The sequence below is a fragment of the Syngnathoides biaculeatus genome, chromosome 9 (genome assembly GCF_019802595.1).
Source record: "Syngnathoides biaculeatus isolate LvHL_M chromosome 9, ASM1980259v1, whole genome shotgun sequence".
Lineage (NCBI taxonomy): Eukaryota > Metazoa > Chordata > Actinopteri > Syngnathiformes > Syngnathidae > Syngnathoides > Syngnathoides biaculeatus.
This window is the reverse complement of record NC_084648.1, coordinates 6,225,896-6,246,848: the sequence shown is the minus strand read 5'-3', so window position 1 is coordinate 6,246,848 and position 20,953 is coordinate 6,225,896. Positions and strand designations below refer to the sequence as shown.

Here is a 20,953-nt window from a genome sequence, read left to right as displayed (position 1 = left end):
CTTGAATAAATCCAAGCAGAAACTCTCCAAAAGAAGTTTAAAAGTTTAACGGATGTAAAAATAATGTTATTGGGGTTGTATTTGAAAATGTAACTTAAATGGTAAGATGGTTTTATATTCAATAGCTTCTGGTTTTGTAAATCTGAAAATGCTGCAAATTCAATAAATGAGTAATTGCAGTTCTTTAAAACCTGTCAAATTGGAACTGTGTTGTGTGTACTAATTTTGAGCAGCATTATTTTTAAATTGAAAAAAAAAAGAACACTGCTACTTTTGGGACCTGTGTTAAAAAAAGATTTGGATCATTTTGACAGTTGACATGAAAATGATGCCGACCATCATCCATATCCACTGGTGTATTTAGGTCAATCAGAGAAAAATATTATAACAGCTTCAAATGCACTGTAATTAAGTGTAGGTGTAAGAAAGATGCTCAATGAAATATCAATGTAACATCAATTTATCAGGATGGGTTACGGTGTTTGATCAGCAGATGACAGTTAAGCACTGAATGTTTTCAGTGCATGCCCACAACATCCAAAGGTAGAGAGTGGTTTGATTTCTCATAATTTTGAAGCCTCATTTTTGGTTGACTTATTTATTTCTTCATTCATTCAAATTTGTCAGGGTTGTGAAGAAGACTCTACGGTGTGTCAAATTTTGAAGACATTTCTTTTCCCATGACTGGGAGTAAATGTGTCATTAATTAACGGAAACTGGCTTCAACACTACTCTGCAGTTCAGTCAAAATCATTCTTCAATGGGGTTCGTGTGATTTTTTTTTTTTCATTTTTTTTTGTGTGCGCGTACTGTGATTTTCCGTATGTGCCACGAGATGGCAGTATTCCACAAGTAATGTCTTTGCTAGGGTCAGGAACATGGACGACGTCACACGCGGAAGTGCTTTCCCGGTGGAGCTTGAAATCAAATCATACTTGAATGATTTCTGTCTAGTGAGCCGTCTGAGTAGAACAAATGTCTCCAACGGAGGAGTTGGTCAAGCAGTGGGAAAGGTCAGAGTGTTGACATCATCGTCTACTTATGGTTGTTCAATAATTCGTGTACGGCGCAGGGCATTAGGAACACTTGTCCACAATTCTTTCTCTCCAAAGTAAACAATGCTGCCTTTTGACGTGGAAGAACCACATTACTGGAAACAGCTCAAATATGATGTAGCGCACCAGTTGAAACCACCGCGACTACTACATTGTTGTTAAATAGTTACCTTGGTTTGTGTCCATCAAATTGTAGTATGGTTATCATTGGAAAGGCAAACTTTGTAATAGTTATTGTATCATCTCATAACATCGTTAGCGCAGGTTTACCTGTTAATTTGAATAGTGAGCTAAGCATACCCATACGGTGAACCCCCATCTATCGCAGGGGTTACCCACCCTAAAAAGGTGAAAGTGAGCTCTAGAGAGGCCATACAAAAATCCTCACGAGGGTCGCGGGGAGTGCTGGAGCCTATCCCAGCTGTCATCGGGCAGGAGGCGGGGTACACACTGAACTGGTCGCCAGCCAATCGCAGGGCACATGGAGACAGACAAACGTCCCCTCACAATCACACCTAGGGGCAATTTAGAGTGTCCAATTAATGTCGCATGTTTTTAGGGTGTGGGAGGAAACCGGAGTGCCCGGAGAAAGCCCAGGCAGGCAAGGGGAGAACATGCAAACTCCACACAGCGGGGCCGGGATTTGAACCCTGGTCCCCAGAACTGTGAGGCTCACGCTCTACAGCTGCTTCACCGTGCCGACACAAACAAAAATATTTTTTCAAAAGTCATACCCTGCACACAAATTTTAAACTTTTAAAACTGTTAAAGGACACTCAATCCCTTAAAAAAAAAAAAAAACTTGCCTGTTCTCACTGTCTTGCTCCCACTGTTCTCCCAAAAAAGATGCACAGTGTGCTTGCTTCTGTTTGTCACTCGCAGTCGAAGTTTTAATAATAAAAGTGATACATAAACAAAAGAGATATTAACATTGAATCACCATGTTGCGGGGCGTGCGTGTTGATGTGTAGGTGAGACGGACTGAACACGTGTTTTGGTTGAGAGGCGAGAGAAAAAGTTTAATTCACGGCGACCGGGGAAGTGCTGCATGCTAAGAGCCAATAAGGCGAGTGTAACTGCAAGTCGATGCTCCGTGTTATTACTACTCCCGCCAGTGAGCTTCGGAGGTGCAACGCGAGAAGGGAGTTAACCCCGAGGAGGACAACCTCGGCCCAGGAGAAGACGTCTCCCCTGCATCTCCCAGGCGACCAGAGCAGGAACCGTTAACAAATGAATTTAGACATCAACATGTCTGAAGATAGCTAGATTAGGCTCCAGCACCGCCAGTGTCCCTTGTGAGGATCAGCGGTTCAGAAAATGGGTGGATGGATATCCGTACAATTTTGTCTCATGAAGGTCTGCTTGATTGATTCTAACATATAAAGCAACATGCCACAGATGGGCTAACGAAAAAAAGTAGCACCAATGTTACTGTAATTCAAAACCGTCAAACAACTGCTACTTCAACAAACCCGGATCAGCGACGCATGCAAATAATGAAGAATGCAGCAATACAGTACTCGCAAGCATATCTTCTCTCTGCTCTGTCCGAATGAGTGTGACTTTTGGGACTATCATATATTGGTGGAGGACCTTCTCTGACACTTCTTTTTGCTGTTTATTACACTGTATCCCTTCCAGTTTTCCTCAGTGCTGCCTGGCGTGCTGCCGCAGAATGACACAAAAGCCCCCGCCACTCTAGATTCTGACGTGCTTGTAATATCGCTACAATAAACCACAATATCACATGCTCGCAGCCGTTAAATGTTAGCTTAATGAGCGTTTGTTGCTTTAATGTTGTGTCCTGTGTGCAGTGAGCAGGCCATTCTCAGAAAGCAGGTGGTCGAGGAGGACACGGAAGACTGGGAGAAGAGCCCAGACTTCTTGGGGTTGGAACGGGTCGCCGGACTGGACATCTCCTTCATCAAAGGTGACGACGTCAGTGCCTGCGCCCAGCTCGTGGTGCTCAGCTACCCTGATCTTGAGGTGAGCTGGCTCTTCGCGACCTCTAGACTTTTTGAACCACAAATGGAGGAAATCCATTAATAAACCCTTAACTAACACATGCAAGCCTGCTTCGAAGCAACTTTTTAATTTGCTGTTATTGTTCCAACCCTCGATCGGCTCGCTTGAATGATACTGACGCGATGTGTTGATTAATTCATTGACTACTGCAGTAGTACTGACGTTTCCACGTTTTTGCTGCCAGGCGGTTTTACGCAGCATGGCAGCTGTACTACGTTGTATGACAAATGGCCGGTGCTGAGAGTGAATTGAATGCAAGTGGACTACGCGGTCACACAATTGGACAAAATGTCTAAATAACATTCCGTTCGCTTTGACTGTGTAAAAGGCACATAATCTGACAAAAGTCATAAATCATGATGGGTCAATCATTACACAATTGGAAGGTGTTGAGAAGCAATCTCAATTTAGAAATACAGTGCTGTTTAAATACTGCTCAAAAGGAAAATTGAATTAATAGTTGAGCTTGTCATGGTCACCTCGACAGAACTACAAAAAGCCCTTGATCTGTTTTTATTGTAGATTAGCGTCACTGTCAGATAGAATCTTTTCGGAGGGGTGGGGTGGGATGGGGTGTAAGGGGTCGACATCCATCCTGAATCCGGTTCACTTTGGTTCTGTCCTCTGGCCATGTTCTGGAGATGGCTCAGTTTTTTTAGACTGTGTCAGGCTGACAAGTGTGCTGAAGCTTTCTGCACCTTAAAGGTCCACTGTCAGGAAATGCATGATTTTTAGTATGTTATTAATGAAAAAAAAAGTAGTCGGAATGGACCCATCCGTTTTTTTCACCACAACACATGATTTCGACATATATGGCTTTTTGTAACACCCGCCATGAAAATCCTCTCGAGGGATTTATTTTGGAGAAGAAGCAGGAAGTGACGTTAACAGCAGCAGTGCACTCAGGCTGGCTCGCTGTTTAAAATTAGTTTTACCTCCTAGCTCGTTGTTCCTTCGTGTTAGCCAAAATACCGGCTTGTTGTATTGCTGGATATTGTTCGAACGCTCGGGAGGATGGATTTCCTCTTCATACTTTTAAAAAAGACCCAGTTCATCGTGAAAAATGTATTGCAGAGGTGCAAAGGACGAGAGCTTCGTGGGTTCCAAATGACAGGTAGGTGTGCATAGAGGTATTAAAAAAAAATAATAGTTGGGAGGGTCGTAATCCGTATGTCAGGGGTGCTAAATGTGTCGGTGTATGCATCGGAAGGCCTCTGTGCAGCAGCCGCTGAAGTGCGGCGTCATCGTCGCCCGCGACCGTTGATTTTATCACCACCACGTGGAGGTGGATCACGCGGGGAGGTGTTTGACCGTGATCCACATATCATCTAAACATGGTTCGAAATAATTGGGTAATATTGCCCCAGTCACTTCACTCGGTTGTGAGATGTTCTCTTCTTCAAAAAGAGCTTCTGTGTCACAAGAGGCGTGGTCGTCTCCCTTGGTAGGGGCCACAGCGTGTTTTCAATGGCGAACGTCCGGGGTGACGTCACGGGCAGGAGATGCAGCCAATATGGCGACCTTTTGGATGTCGAAAGACACTTCCGCAACTTTGCGCATGGATGACGCGCTCTCCGCTCATATTAATTTTTTCGTACAGACATTGAAGTGAATAATGTTATATGTATTTTTCATCACAATATCTTTTTTAGAATGTTTGTAGGCATGATAATGGAGGTTTAAGTGAATATCATGTTTGCTTACATAGAATGGATATAAAAAAAGTCTCCATGTCCTTGATCAAATGCCAGGTTTTTGTAAATATTATTTTGGTTATCAGACTTTATTGAGTGCTGTCCAATTGCTTTTTACTTAGAAGTTGACCTGGCATGTCATGGTAAAACACTACACTATTAACCATCGAAGCGAGTGCCTTAACATCAACGTTTTGGCTGATCTGACTGTGATGAAAAATACGCTGGAAGTAAATAGACAAGGAAATCCCAACTGTCGACTTCATTTTATGGCCTTGCACGACTGAGCAGTGGTCGAGCAGAACAACGGAGACGTGCCCTTCCTTGACGATTCGCATATTGACGGGGATTTCCAAATGCAAAATCCGAGTAAACATTCTCGTGTTATTTCTCTCTATGCATTAACTGTTGCAATTCGTCTGTCTTGTCAGCCGACCGGATCGCTCAGACATTCTGTATGATGAAGACAGGAAGCACATGCACCAAATAGCCAGTACTTGTCAGAAATTCTTGCAGTCTCTTTAGTTCTGCTGTCAGTCTCTTAGCAGCCTCCTTGATGAATTTTATTCTTCGCTCTTGATCAATTTTGGACGACTTCATCCCATTTAGCGAGTTTGAATGTGAACACAGCCACCTCCCCAGTTATAGGAGGGTTGTCCACACTTTTCTCTGTTTTTTTATTTTTGTTTGCCTTATCTAAAATATTTATTTATATTGAATTGTATATATTACGTGTCACATTTTTGGTGGAAAAAGTCTTGAATAGATGTACATTGGCCTCATTTTTTAAAATCAGAATGATAATGGTATTTGTACATGAGTGTGTTGACTTTACATTAAATAAATATATAAAATAAATATATAAACTGGATACTAGAAGTCCCCCTCCCCTGACAGTAGTTTGTCGAGTTACTTTGTTTTAAACTGTATTTCCATGTGTATTTGGAGTCATATCAAGTCTTTTTGACTGCTTGCTTCCTCACAGGTGCTTTATGAGGACAGTCAGATGGTGACCCTAACAGCACCCTACATGGCAGGCTTTCTAGCCTTCAGAGAAACCCCTTTCCTCTTGGATGCGCTGCAGCGGCTTGAAAGGGACAAACCCACTCTTCTGCCTCAGGTCAGCTCACATTTGGGAAGTACTATAGTGTACTATGCACTGTAAAAACAAATTCATTTGGACATAAAGCTTCACGGTGGATTGGTGAGTACATTCACCTCACAGTTCTGAGGCTCCAGGTTCAAATCCGGGCTTCCCTGTGTGGAGTTTGCATGTTCTCCCCCTGCTTGGGTGAGTTTTCTCCTGCTATCACGGTTTCCTCTAACATCCCAAAAATATGCATGGTAAATTCCCCATAGGTGTGGATGTGAGAGGTTGTTTTGTTTCAAAATGCCCTGTGATTGGCTGGCGACCAGTTCATGGTGTAACGCGCTGTCATGAACTAGCAGCACAGGGGTGGACCCAAATGCAGGACTCCAAGATGAGGACATGATATTAGAGTGGGTTAATTCCAAATCAAGGTCGTACACAGTGTAGCAGTCCGAGAAGGCAGAGGCACAGAAACGCTAGACTAGAGGCGAGGTCCAAAAGCATCAAAAGACTCAAGACCGCCCAGACCAGTGGCCCGGCTATGCCCCTAATGGCAGTGGCTAGGCCATGCTCATGACACCCACCTCTTGCCCAAAGAGAGCTGGGATAGGCTCCTGCACGCCTGCAAACCCCGTGAGGATAAACTGTACGGAAAATGGATGGGCAGATAGTTTTTCAGTTATCTACAGTCCATGAAAGAAAAATAGTACTCAGATACACAAACAGTCGTGCTACACTGCTCCCTGCTAGCTTTATGGAAAGTGTAATTGTAATGTACAGGATCAATAGCCAAGTATGTGGAAAATGGCTGAGCTGTTTGTAGATTTTCTCACAGCTGTTTCTGAAGTGTGTTGATTTGATCCTTGTCTCGAGACCTTATTGAAGCAAACTCCGCCACTGTTGTGTCACCAGTCTGCGGAAGAGACATTTGATAGACCACAATCGTTGTGCTAATGCATGAATAGGGAGACATTGTAGTGCTTACAAAAAGAAAAAAAAAATCTTTGAAATTTTCTCTATAATTTGCATCTTTCCACCATTGATTGTCATTTAATGTCTGTGCTTGGTCTGGAACCATTGTGGATGGTTTTCTTCATTTTTGGATGTGATATTCAACAAAGGAGCGTATCGACACTGTTTTTTTATGGCGTCATGCGGAGCGTGTTTCCAATAGAGCCCATTTTTGTGGAGCGGAGAATGTCAGCGATGTTGGACAGTCTGTGATGGTACGGCTGTGAGAACCTTGGCCACTCAACGTGGAGCTGAGTGAATTCTGGAGGAGATGCGGATAGAGATGGGAGTTGCCTCTAAAAATGTAAAGCGAAACGAGGGAGATGACAATATGTGACTGGAGAATTTTAACGGTCTTTCTTCTCGCTGCAGCTGGGTTGGGATTGGAAAAGAGAATCTTTTCTCAGTTGTCCTACGTGGCTAAGTAAAGGTTAAATAAGCAAATTAAAAATCAATTTTGTATTTTATTTTGAACAATAACGCAAACAGGATGATAAAATTCCCTTCCGGTACTTTGATTACAATATTGTGACAAAAAGAAGCCATTGTTCAATGTCATCTGTAGCTCTAAATTTTCTCAACGATAAATTCCTGGCTGTGCTCTCCAGATCGACACCGAGTTGTAATGGTTTCTGCAATAGTCCAAGTTTATTTTAGAGAGAATACATTTCTACATTATGTGTAAACATAGGGCTAAACATAAGCTGTATTGAACTTTGCCTTTGGAAGAGGTAATAACTTTAATGAGGCCCAACGCTAGCATGGACTAGCATAAAGAGTGCAGACCGAACCTCCCTTAAGGGGTACTTCACACACATAAAAGTGCTGTTGGAAAAAAAATACTTACATTAATTTCACTGAGATGCAACCAATAAATTAGGAACAGCAATAAACCATGAGGTAAAACTATTGTCATTGAGATGTTTAACAAAAATAATAACCATTGATTGGCTCCAAGGATAATAACCTGCTAGAAATTGGCCACACTTAAGGTCAACGGATGATGTGAATGTTGCTGTTGTAATGTCTGTAATGTCCCAATAGGTGGTGTTTGTGGATGGCAATGGCCTCTTTCACTACAGAGGTAAGAAAATATGAAATTACTACCATCTCAGCTCTCAGTCTAAAACAGTGAAAACATAATTGACCCCCAAAACAACACATTTAAAAACACTTGTGCACTTTGCAGCATTTTATCATGGGCTCTTGTTTTGGATGTCATTATTTCTGGAAATACTCTTATTGTATTGTATGGATAGTCACCTCCAAAAGTATTGGAACGCCTGGGTTGTTTTTGTTCTAAACTGAAGATACAGTATTTGGTTTTCAGGTCAAAAGATGAAGTTTAGAATTCCAGCCTTCATGTCATGCTATTTACATTTAGTTGTGTTTAACAACTTAGGACAGAGCACCTTTTGTTTAAATCCGCACACTTCTCAAGTGAGCATAAGTATTAGAACAGGCATGATTAATGAAATTTGGCGGTAAGTTGGCCGACGGGTTAGCACGTATGCGTCAAAGTTCTGAGGACCGGAGTTGAAATCTTGGCCCTGCCAGTGTGTTTGCATGTTCTCCCTGTGCCTGAGTGGCTTTTCTCCATGTACTCCATTCTCCTCCCACATCCCCAAAACATGCGTATTTAGTAAATTGAAGACTCTAATTGCCAGTAGGTGTGAATGTGAGTGTGAATGGTTGTTTATATATATGTGCCCTGCGATTGACTTGCGACCAGTTCAAGGTTTAACCCGCCTGGAGTCAACTGGGATGGCCTGTGGCACTCCCATGACCTTTGTGAGGATAAGTGTCTCAAATATTGGATGGATGGATGACGAATATTTAATATAATACTTTACTGCAGACAGAAACCAAAAATTCTCCATCACAAGAAACATGACACAACAAACAAAAATAATGATTACAAAAAATCAAGAAGGCAGGACGCTGTATTTTCCCCAGTGTTTCATGACTTTATATAATGTAGCAGTATTGAAATGAAATGAACTTTACTACCATATTGTAATTTATTGAGATGTCCCTGTATATATAACACCCATCTCAAATCAGATTTTATCATCATATTGATATTATCGTTGTAAGAAGAAATAGATTGTTCGGTTATGTAATGAATGTTCTTATCATACATGGTTGACACATACTGTTCTGGAATCGAATTGTGGTTGCTGTGATTCTGTGGATCATGCAGAATTTGGACTGGCATGCCATGTTGGAGTGCTGTCAGGCCTGCCGTGTGTGGGTGTTGCCAAGAACCTACTCCAGGTCCAGGGTGTGTACAAAAATGAAAAACACCAGTCTCAGGTAAACAATTTCTTGAAGTTCTCTATTCATGTACAGAACTGTACGTTGGTTTCTTTCAATAGTCTGATGCAGGAATTTGTCATTAGTGTCGCTGACAAAAGTTGTGTGAGAGACTTTTGAACTGTTATTCTCATGTGGCTAATTTTGCAGTTTCTTTTATTTGTGAGTATTTATTGATTAGCATTGGGCTTAAGTTAATAAGGTTAGCTAGATTATCACACATTTACATTATTTTACAGGTAAAGACAAACAAATCTTTCTACTGATTGAGTTTACTTCCTTTTTTTATTTATACCGACTGTCTAATACAAACTCCAAACATGAAAAAAGTCAGTGTGATGGACTTTTCCAGTTATTTATTTATTTAACTACTAATGTATCACTCAAGTTAGACGTAGCAACCTCTTGGCAAACATTGTGCTGAAGGTTTAAGTTACAACTCCCTAATGCTTAGGTTGCTTTGGGGCGTAATGGTAGTGACAGCAAAGGCTGTTTTGTTGACCGATCCATCTTCCCAAAGATGTAATTTCTGCCTGTGCTCTGGCCATATTGTATAGTTGCAGCTGAGAGCAAATGCCCCAAGATTGTAAATTTCGGTTGTTTTCAATTGTTTTGCTGCGCTTGCGTTTACGACTCATCTTGTCTTTCGCTGGAAGGGTGGTGTCATCTATTGATAGAACGAGCCCACTGAGCTACTTAGAGGCAACAAAAGGACACTCTGATTTTAATGTGTTCTGTATTCAAGCTTAGAGAGGCAATTAACTAAATGTTTGTCTTTTTCCTTCTTCTAGTTTAGAATCTATAAATATTTTCTGTGGCATGAAATGTTTTTTTTTTTGACAAGCGTTCAGTTGCAGATTATGGATCGCTTGATTTGACAACAGTTGTCAGCCTTGAATTGGAAAACTAGAAACGTGACCATGAGAGCAGTGCTGAAGTGGTGAGAAATTTCAGTCTAAAGACATGGTTGGTTGTTTTTGCCATATTGGCAATGGAATTTAACAAACAAATATCCCCCTCCAGAAAGATCACTCGTTCCTTACCCCCCGCGCCCCTCTACTTCATTTTCTTTAAAGGGGAACTAAACCCAAGATGTCAAATTGTCTGTTAATCCATTTGGATCCACTTGACAATGATTGGATCACGGGGGCAGCAGCTTTAGACGGGCAGCTGAGACCCTCCTCTCTCCAGCCATTTCTTCCAACTCTTCCAAGGGATCTTGAGGCATTCTCAGGCCAGCCAGCAGACGTAGTCTCTCCAAAGTGTCCTAGATCGTCCATGGTACCTCCTCCCAATGGAACAGTCCCAGAACACTTCACTAGGAAGCCCTCCAGGGGGCATCCTAACCAGATCCCGAGCCAACTAAAGTAAAAGTTTTGCCTTTCGGCAAAGACTGACCGATTCAGAGTCTACATCACTGCAGACTTTGTACCAATCCGATCCCGTCGTTCCATTCTTCCCTCACTTGTAAACAAGACCCCAAGATGCTTGAACCAACCAAACAGCCAATATTAAGGAGAATGGAACCTCATATTCCTGGAATCTCCTCCACTGCACTCTCTGGGAGACCTGGTCAAATGCCTTCTCCAAGTATACAAAGCACATGTAGAGCTTACTTACTGAGCTTACTTCCGTCCACCCTTCAGAATCATTTCATGTTTGTAGAGCTAGTCCACTGTTCCACTGCCTGGACGAAAACCACACTGCTCCTCTGAATCCTGAGATTCGACTTCTCAACGAATCACCCTGTAGTTGAAACAGATTCTCCAATTCCCCTTCTTAAAAAAAGGGAGACCACCACCCTGGTCTGCCAATTATGGCGTACTGTCCCCAATGTCCACAAGATGTTGCAGAGGCATGTCAATCAGGACAGCCCCACATCATCCACAAACTAGGAACTCTGGGTGGAATTTTTCTACCCCCAGCGCCATGTCTCTGAAGAGCTTTTTTTTTTTACAAACTTGGTGACTCAACCCCAGAGATGAGAAGCCCACCTTGGAGTTCCCAGATAAGGAGGCATGTTGGTGGATTCAAGAAGTCTGTCAAATGTTCTCCGCCTGATTCACAATGTCCTGAGTCAATCTCAGATATTTTACCTCTTTAAAGCCCACGTGACATGCCTATAAACATCCTAAAATAAATATTGTAATGGAAAACACATATAACATTATTCACTTCAATGTCTATATGAAAAATTAAATATGAGCGGAGAATGTGTCATCCATGCGCAAAGTTGCAGCAGTCTCACTTGACATCCAAGTGGTAGCCATATTTCCTGCAACATCATCAGCACATGTCACATGGGGACATTCGCCATTGAAAACACGTACTGCCACCTGCTATGGTAGAGGAAGAACAGAGATTTTCGGATTTTTCCAAAGCCCCTTCTGACACGGAATCTCTTTTCGAAGAAGAGAACGTCTCATAATCGAGTGAAGTGACCGGCGCAATATTGCCCTATCGTTTCCAGCCATATTAAGATGATACGCGGATCACTTCTAACTAACAACAGACTCCCTGACAGTATGACAGTCTGTAGCGTACTCAGCCGCTAGCGACGATAACGCCGTAAAGCGCCCCGGCTCAACGCCGCAATGAGCCATGACAGAGCTGCGATGAGCCACCTCAGTTTGGCGCGGAAACCGGCAGACCCGGCGCCGACGCACACATCGACACATTTAGCGCCCCTGATTTACGTACGCGGATCTTTTGTTACGTTCTGAGAGGATTATGCCCCCCACAACTATTATTTTTCATTAGTAGCTCTAGACACACCTAGCTGTCATTTGGAACCCACGAAGCTCTCGTCCTTTGCACCTGTGCAATCCATTTTTCACGATGAACCGGGTCTTTTGGAAACATATGAAGAGTAAATCCATTCTCCCGAGCTTTCGAACAATATCCAGCAATTCAACGAGTTGGCATTTTGGCTAACACGAAAGAACAAAGCTACTTTCCAGCAGGTAAAACAAGTATAAACACATGAGACATGAGTGTGCTCCTGATGAGTACGTCACTTCCTGCTTCTTCTCCAAAACAAATCCTTTGAGAGGATTTTCATGGCGGGAGTTACAAAAAGTCATGAATGTCATGTGTCATTTTGTGATGAAAAAACGGATTGGTCCATTCCGGCTGCCTTATTTTGAATTATTATTATTATTAAAAACATACTAGAAAAATAATGCATTTCATGTCAGTGGAGCTTTAAATAGGTTAATTATGCGTATCAAAACCAGACAATTTACACACAGACTTGTTAGGTGACAGTTCAATGGAGCGCTGTGGTAGCAGTCCCCCCTCTACTGGTGCCTTAGTATCACAGCTGCTAATGTTTTCCCTCAACATGGCGCTGCCCCTTATGTTGGTTATTTATCCCGTTCAATTGTTATTCCAAATATGCAATATGTAATAGAGTACTGTGTTGATCTCTGCTGGTGTATACACTGTATTAATTGCCTGGTTGAATTCGTTTAAGTTTCAATATTTTTTTTTTTCGGTTGTCTTTGATTCTCGTCACATCCTGATTGACCTCCAGTTGATGTATAACCCACACCTTCTTTACAACGTTACCCCTGCAAAGGGCAGACCGGCATCATATTATACTCTATTGATTTAGAATGGGAAATCACTTAATGTCATATGTGAGTCAAGGCAGGTGAGCCAATACTTTTGGCAATAGTTTTTTATTCCTATTATACGTTTCTGACCTGCACATTTTCTTTGCTGTTTTAGATTTCAGCACTGCAGAAAGGAGGAGACAACTTTCCTCTCATAACGACCTCCGGCAAAGTGCTTGGAAAGGTGCGAAGGACAGATGGGCAAATAAATAAAACCAATTACTTTACATATCATCACTCACTCCCTTATCACAAGTGTAAAAAAAGAGCCTGCCTCTCCAAATGTTTGAAAAGGTGACGATGGTGGACCCCGTTTACCTATTCACAACCCCTCCACTGTTAACGCAGGCTCTGCGTAGCTCAGACAAGAGCACTAAGCCAGTCTACGTGTCAGTTGGCCACAAGATCAGTCTGGATACGGCTGTTAAGCTCACACACTCCTGCAGCCGCTTCAGAGTCCCGGAGCCAATCAGACAGGTACCAGAGAACATGCATGCGCGTGCACACATCACCTACTAAATCAGTGAGCTACAGTTTTGGAGCTTAGTGCAACTGTTCAACACGGGAACACGTGTCCTGCAACTGAAAGCCAGGTGTTAATGTTTTATTAAATTCACTGCCGCATCCACGATATCAATGAAACATGATTAAGAGTTCAACATACAGTGGTGCCTTGGTTCTCGAACACAATCCGTTCTCGAAGGCTGGTTGAAAACCAAAACGTTCGAAAACCAAAAGACGTTTTCCCATTGTTGACAATGAACCTTACAGTACCTGGTATTCCCAAGCGGTCTCCCATCCAAGTACTAACCAGGGACAAACCCACTTGGCTCCCGAGATCTGACAAGATCAGGTGTTCTCAGGGTAGCATGGCTTTACAATTAAATTAAGGTAATTGTTTAAAAAGCAGGCTCTGCTGGATAAGTCCTTTCTCAACCAGTAGTCAGTCAGCCACCAGTGGGTGAATGCATTGTTATGACTTCATTAAGCTGCTTAAAAAAAAAATAAAAAAACAACTGCAACCTGGATGCAATTTGGAACCTTAATCTCTCTCTTTGGACGAATGACAGTGGGTCATGCACAGAGAAGAAAGTACAGCAATTATTGGAAAGGTGAGGAACTTGTGGCCATGTTTAGATTCAGGGCAATTGATGTTAAACAAAAAAAATCTTGGGAAAAGTGCAAAAGGCAGAAAAATGGTCCAGGGGCCACGATGGCTACTAAATGTGCGCTTCCAGCACCATTCTAAATCCCCTGACATTCAATTATTTTACTAGCGATCTAAAATCTGCAATATATTTTTAAAAAATAATTCAAAATAAGTACATTTTCTAGGCTTTTGAAAATCCCCTCGCCAATTCATTTTGTCACGCTTCAAGATGATGACATTCAACTCCTTTGAGGGGACAAACGAGCAGATTGTTGACCAAACGTTATCATTTTCTAATGAAGTACTTATTTTGGTTTCCTGTCTTGTTTGGCCAATTTGGTGGGGTAATTATTTGTTTGATGTGCTTTTCAAGGGCACAAACCAGATTAAGGTGAAAGATCTGGGATTGTTTCACATTCAACCAAGATGATGACATCACAGAAAGAAGCCTCTCGGACAATTTAGTAAAAAGAAGTATGGATCCCTGTAATAGTTACCACGAAACACAAGTGTTTTATGTCACTTGATACATTAGATAACCTGATGATCCTGTAGGGGGAAACTAATTTTTACCTTGTGGTGGTGAGCAAGCTTATCACGCCGCATTGTGAATCTTATTACTCATCTCCACTGTGTATTTCAGGAAATATTCCATCTGCTGACGACTCTTAAGAATACGTGTGTACTGAGAGCTACTGTTAGTTTTCCAGCTCTCATGAGACCAGTCAAATAAGATATTGCATTGACAGCATCAGGCCTTATTAAAACACCCCCGTTTTTCCGTAGGAGCTAAAACATGCTTTGCCTGATCCGAGCTGATCCCTCCATGCTGCCTTTTCATCCACTAGGCTGCGCTGTGTTCCCACACTTGAGCATCAGTTTGACTTCCCACTGCAATGAAACCACAGCACACACATTTTTTCTTCTTCAATGCTGCAGCAGTAGCTAACTTATCCCTGCCTGTATGTGTGTTTATTTCATCAAAAGGTAATCGTGATTTGTTTAGCTGGTGGGAGGGGTGTGGAGGCGTCTTTAGCAGCAGTAGGAGCGGCAACAGCTTTGCTGAACGTGGACAGCAGACAAACACTGGCGTTTTTGATAAAAATATGTTAATGAGTATTCGTATTCAGGTGCATGTCAGCATGTGCACGCTGATTTACTTTGCAAAAGCTGCAAATTCAAGTCGTGGCAGACTTTGTGCTCTCATTTTGTCTTGGTGGTTAACCAACAACAGTTACACAACTGTCAGTATCATTTCACAAGACTGATTCTTGTATTAACATAATGTGAGGACCAACACAGAAAGTCGTAATGTCCGTAAGAAGAGAAACGAAGGAAAACCTTTGAATTGCAAACGTTTGTACATTTGCCATAGGAGTCCATCAGCTTGCTTCTGCTTGACTGAAATATTTGCCTCCTTTACTTGTCATAGCGCAGTAATCGCATTTCCCTTTTCAGTTGCATTCAGATTTTGATTTCAGGGTCTGATCCGGGCCGTTCCATTCTCATCCTATGCAACAGCGAGTCTTTTGTTGACCTCCATGTATACTTTGGGGTGTTGAAAGGTGAAATGGATTTTCCTTTTCATATTTCTTGCAGGAAGCCTTCGTGCTTTGTGTCAGAGCTGACTAGTATCCGAAATCAGTCACGTGTTCTATTGAGAGATAAAAGTGTGTCACTACTGAAGTATCTACAGTTGGAAGTTTTCTTTTGTACCGTACTTTTAAGGGTTACAAATAATGTCACTAACTGTGACTGCATTGTTCAGTATCAGCGCTAGTAACTGATCACTGCACAGTAGAACAATTCAACCTTTCTGTCTCTCTGCTTCTATCACAACTAAAACAAACCCCTCCTCCTATATTCAGCCCAATGAGGGATTGGAAGAGAGAAAAGATGAAAGGAAAAATGACATCATGGTGAAATCCTGCAGTGAAGGTTGACGGGTGAACGCAGACTGCAGCAGAATCTCTCCCACACCTTTAGATTCTCACACTTGTCTCCATCTCGTTTCTCACAATAAAGCCCAAGAGAAAGTAAACCAAGTGGAGGATGCTCATGCAATAATCTCAAGTCGTTTCTTGTTTTTCTGTTGTTATTATTCTCAACACGTGGCTCCTGGCACTGAAAGACTGAATAAGACATCAGAAAGAGCTTGTGTGTGAGTGGATCATTTTCTGGCTCCTTTAAAAAAAATAAAATAAAAAGGTGTTACATAGCTACAAAATATACTGTGATTTCATCAGTTTGTGTAGTTTTAAAACACTAGGATAATCTTGCTTGGGTCTCTCATGGAAACAAATGGACCAAAATCTGTCTCTATGAAATACTATAATATAACTTATTTAGTTCACTAAAAGCTTTGTGGAATTCTGTGTGAATGCTTTCATAATAGGTCATCCATCCTAAACAAGCCCCGCTGTCCCTTCTTTTCCCTTTACTAGTTTAAATGTTGAGTATTGTGTTGTTGCTATTACCCGTTGATAATATTAAAAATATCATATTTTAATGCTTTCCAGAGAAACAGGGATAAATTAAATGAGATGAAAATCCCCAAGATGGTTATCATTCATGGAAGATGTTGATTGACTATATCACAGCATTTCTCTTGGCCTCACCGAACAACCGCCAGACACCATACTGTACTGTATACCGGACCGTGTGCCCCTCTGGGAGCTGCGAGAAGTGTAGGGATGACATTATTGGAATCTGTTTAGATGCTTGTAAAATGTCAGCAGACGATCCCGTAAAACCAATACCATGTCATTGCCTTTCTGTAAAAGACCTCTTTCATTTGAGCTTCTGGAAAAGGTGAAATACTGATCCAACGTTTCAGCCCTCCCCCGCCCCCCGGGATTTTTCTTATATCCAAATGTACCAATGCAAATCTTCTTTAGATATTAATTCGGCAGGTCTATGAATGCGATCCTATCTTGGTAAATTGCTGCATTGAGTGACTGTGCTTTTATTGAGGGTTATTAAAACAAGTTGAAGAATCATAAGTAGAAATCTAATTCCCTCGGACGCTGTGGGTGTACACTAATAGTTGCTGAAATAACATCTAATAAATTTATCGCCCCAAAAGACCAGTCACTCGCAAGCCGGGATAGCCATAGGTTTGCATCTTTGTTAAAATCTTAAACGAATCAACCATAGTCCATAATCTCAAAAAGAAAAAAAAAGATTCAAATAGGACTGAAGTTCAACACTTGTTTTATTCACAATATTCTGAAGCATAATTTACAACCCACATGAAGGGTAAATTCTACTTCCACACCATCCATCCATCCATCTTCTTCACCGCTTATCCTCACGAGGGTCGCCCTGTAGCCTATCCCAGCTGTCAATAGGCAGGAGGCGGGATACACCCTGAACATGCTTGCCAGCCAATCACAAACAGCCGCACTCACAATCACACCTAGGGGCAATTTTGAGTGTCCAATTAATGTTGCATGTTTTTGGAATGCGGAAGGAAACCGGAGTGCCCGGAGGAAACCCACGCAGGCACGGGGAGAACATGCAAACTCCACACAGGCAAGGCTGGGATTTGAACCCCGGTCCTCAGAACTGTGAGGCCAATGCTGTAGCTAGTTGCACTACCGTGCCGCCCTTCTTCCAAACCATTAAAAAAAAAAAAAAAAAAAAAAAACTTTAAATTTGTACATATTGATTCTTATAGCATGAGAGAGTCCCCAAACTAAAATGGAAGTTTATGGCACATAGGACTTAATGACACTCAGAACTGGTCATGAATAAATCTTTACAGACAGATTGTCTCCTTCCTATTGGCACTTCTTTGTGTGTGTGAAATGTGACAAGTGGCCCACTCTTGACAGGCTGATAAAATCCCATCAATATAGTTCCCCGTGCAGGTTAGAAACACACGGCGTATGCCAGTCTACTGGTCATTATCCCAATACGCCGAAATCAATTCAACCTCTCATCCACCCTCACAAATGGATAGCAACTGTTTATGAGACTCTGAGGAGCTCTCAGTGACAGTAAGATCATATTTCAAGACCCCCCCCCCCCCCCACACACACAAGCCCAATCTGATTGTTTTTCACTAATTATATCTTTAATTAGCAGCACGGTGGCACAGCTGTAAACTATTGGCCTCACAGTTCCTGAGGACAAGGATTCAAATCCCGGCCCCGCCTGTGTGGAGTTTGCATGTTCTCCCTGTGCCTGCGTGGGTTTTCTCCGGGCATTCCGGTTTCCTCCCACATCCCAAAAACACACAACATTAATTGGACACGCTAAATTGCCCATTGGTGTGGTTGTGAGTGCGGCTGTTTGTCTCGATGAATTGTCTGGCAACCAGTTCAGGTTGTACCCCGCCTCCTGCCCATTGACAGATAGGCTCCAGCACTCCCCGTCACCCTCGTGAGGATAAGCAGTGGAGAAAATGGATGGAAGGATGGATGGATGGATGGATGGATGGATGGATACTGTACAGTGAACCCCCGTTTATCTCTGGGGCTGTGTTTCCGACCAATCTACAATAATGACTGAAAATATTTAAAATTCTGTTTACCCATCTTCCACAATTTAAACACAAACCGATAATTAAAATACTGAGACCCTTGTCTGTCTTCATGTGCACTGCGATTGGCTGGCAGTTCAGGGTGCACCCTGCCTTATGCCCAATGACAGCTGTGATTGGGTCCAGAACTCCTGCAACGCTCAGGAGGCTGAGCGGTTCAGAAAGTGGATGGGTGGATACATCTTTAATTATATTAACTGTACTCTGAAGATATTTGCCCCTTCTCAAATCCTTATTTTTTGCAGATTGCCCACTTGACTGTTTTAAAATATTTGACACATTTTTCTTCGTAGGAGCTATTGACCTAAAAATCTCACCAAATGTGAATGCAAATAACCTGCAGATACAAATAGCACCTCTGATATATATTTGTTTTAAATACTTGTTTCAGGCTTACGGCCATGCTGCCCTGAGAACACCCGCTCAGCAGGTTTGGCCCTGGTTAGTACTTGGATGGGAGACCGCCTGGGAATTCCAGGTTCTGTAAGCTTCTCTCCCCAGATAGATGCAGAGGGGTTGCGTCAGGAAGGGCATCCGGCGTAAAACTGTGCCAAACAAATATGCGTTCATCTAAGATGATTTGGTGTGGTGACCCTTAACGGGACAAGCCGAAAGGAAAAGAAGAAATACTTTTTTCAGCCACTGCATATTTTTCATCCTGTGCAAATAGTAACTAAAATTTCTACCGCACTGAGAAGATGAGAAAAGAGCTGGGCCTCGACTATAATGTATCTACTGTGTAGGTCTTGTACTGTAAGATGGTGGCCAATGTGCATGCCCCGTAATGAGCAACAAGGTTTCAATAGAAAATGTGACAAAAACATTATTTTTATTCATTCATTTGTTTTTATACAGTATAATGTGACAGAGGGCTATTTTTCCTCTTTGAGAACACATTACAGTGTTTGCGGGGGAGTTGGGATGGATTGTCATTTTCATTCATTTCAAAGGGGAAAGATGAGAGATTTTCAATGTTTTGAGTTACAAGCATAGTAAAGGAAAGAATTAACTTATGTCTCCAGGCACAACTGTATTTGCTGTTTGAAATGTGTGAAACGGATTACTGTGCTTTGCTCGGGTTCTTGTCTTGCCGCCTCTTATCCGCGGCTCAACGCAATCCTTCTGCAGATCCACTCGCACTCGAAGAAAGGCTCTTTGGATATTGGGTGTGTACAACCTGCCGGCTAAGAAGCAATTAGTGTGCCTCCATTTTGGGTTTCCATGCGGCCTGGGTTTCAGGCAGGAACAGGAAATGCAAAACCAGCTGCGCAGCCAGATTGCAAAAACAGATGGAATTTTAATGTGAGTGTTGGGCCAGGGGAAGCCTGCATGGACGGAATGAAAGAGATTGAGGAATTCATTGTGGATGGGTTATACATGTGGTGAGGAGAGGAAGGAGAAATGCAACATGTTTTGTTTTGTGTATGTGTGTTGTGAATATATTAAAGTTCTGAATGAATTCAGTTCTTTCCATTACTTACATTAATTACGTTTGTCTATTACTTTTCCCCCATGTTTTTTGTTTTGTGGCCACTTTGACGAGCAGATTCATGTATTGGCTCTGCACCTTGAAGAGTGTGTGTGTGCACCTCTGTGTCATTGGTCATGGTGTGTGTGCGTGTGTGTGTGGTATAGGCGCCTCGCTTAGATGATTTCCTGCCTTTTCCCAATTTTTCATTCCCTTTCGTCCCTGACTTCATTCATCCTTTTTTCACGACTGTCTTATTCATCCATCGAGCCATCGCCGTCCATCCATCTCTTTTCCTCTCTGCTACTTTCTGAATAATTCAGAGCAGCCTATATTGCATATTTTTTGGTTGTGCTCTCACCGCTGCAGTTCTACAAACAACCGAAACTGCAAAACATGCACTCGTTCCTCTGAGCGCAAACGTGACCACAAGAACACGGGAAAAAGTCTAGAATTAGAGACCGCAGATGCTGACTAATAAGGCAAAAAAAATTATAAAAAGAGCCATCAAACCTTTTTTCTGGACAGCATTGCCTCAGTTTATAGTTAAGTTAGAAAGCAAAGTTTTATTGAAAACGACACTTTCAAGTGTCTTTACATTGCCTGTTTATGATCTTATGGATCAGTCTTTCTCCATTTGTAAATGTCACCTCCAGAGTTACTGTGCTGTTCTTGAACACAATTTCTCAAAAGGTTATGAACAGAATGCTGTGCTGAGCTGGCCCTTGTGTCAAGAAAGACAAATAGATTTCAAGGTGTGTCAGTTTTGTTACAAGATATCTGTATGTGCATTACTGTATAGGTAGAAGCAGCATTTTTGAAGTGACGTGTAAACCATGGTGATAAATAATTATCCCAGATTACTGTACAGTGAACCCCGGTTTATCCCTGTGGCTGTATCTGACCAATCTGTAATAATGACTAAAAATATTTAGAATTCTGTTTACCCCTCTGATGCAATTTAAAGACAAACTGATAATT

At 42.0% G+C, this 20,953-nt stretch overlaps 1 protein-coding gene across 7 annotated transcripts in view; it reads left to right on the top strand.

The window, feature by feature from the left end:
* Window positions 1-841: 841 nt before the first annotated feature.
* LOC133506702 (endonuclease V-like) overlaps window positions 842-20,953 on the top strand; it is a 57,562-nt gene continuing 37,450 nt past the window's right edge. For 3 of the 7 annotated variants that reach the window (XM_061831094.1, XM_061831095.1, XM_061831096.1), the window contains exons 1-7: window positions 844-1,013; window positions 2,870-3,041; window positions 5,760-5,894; window positions 7,920-7,959; window positions 9,079-9,191; window positions 12,924-12,992; window positions 13,157-13,285. In XM_061831094.1, the coding sequence (XP_061687078.1) occupies window positions 976-1,013; window positions 2,870-3,041; window positions 5,760-5,894; window positions 7,920-7,959; window positions 9,079-9,191; window positions 12,924-12,992; window positions 13,157-13,285 (696 nt within the window). In that variant the 5' untranslated portion in view covers window positions 844-975. The other 4 variants (XM_061831092.1, XM_061831097.1, XM_061831093.1 and 1 more) reach the window with 4 other exon arrangements.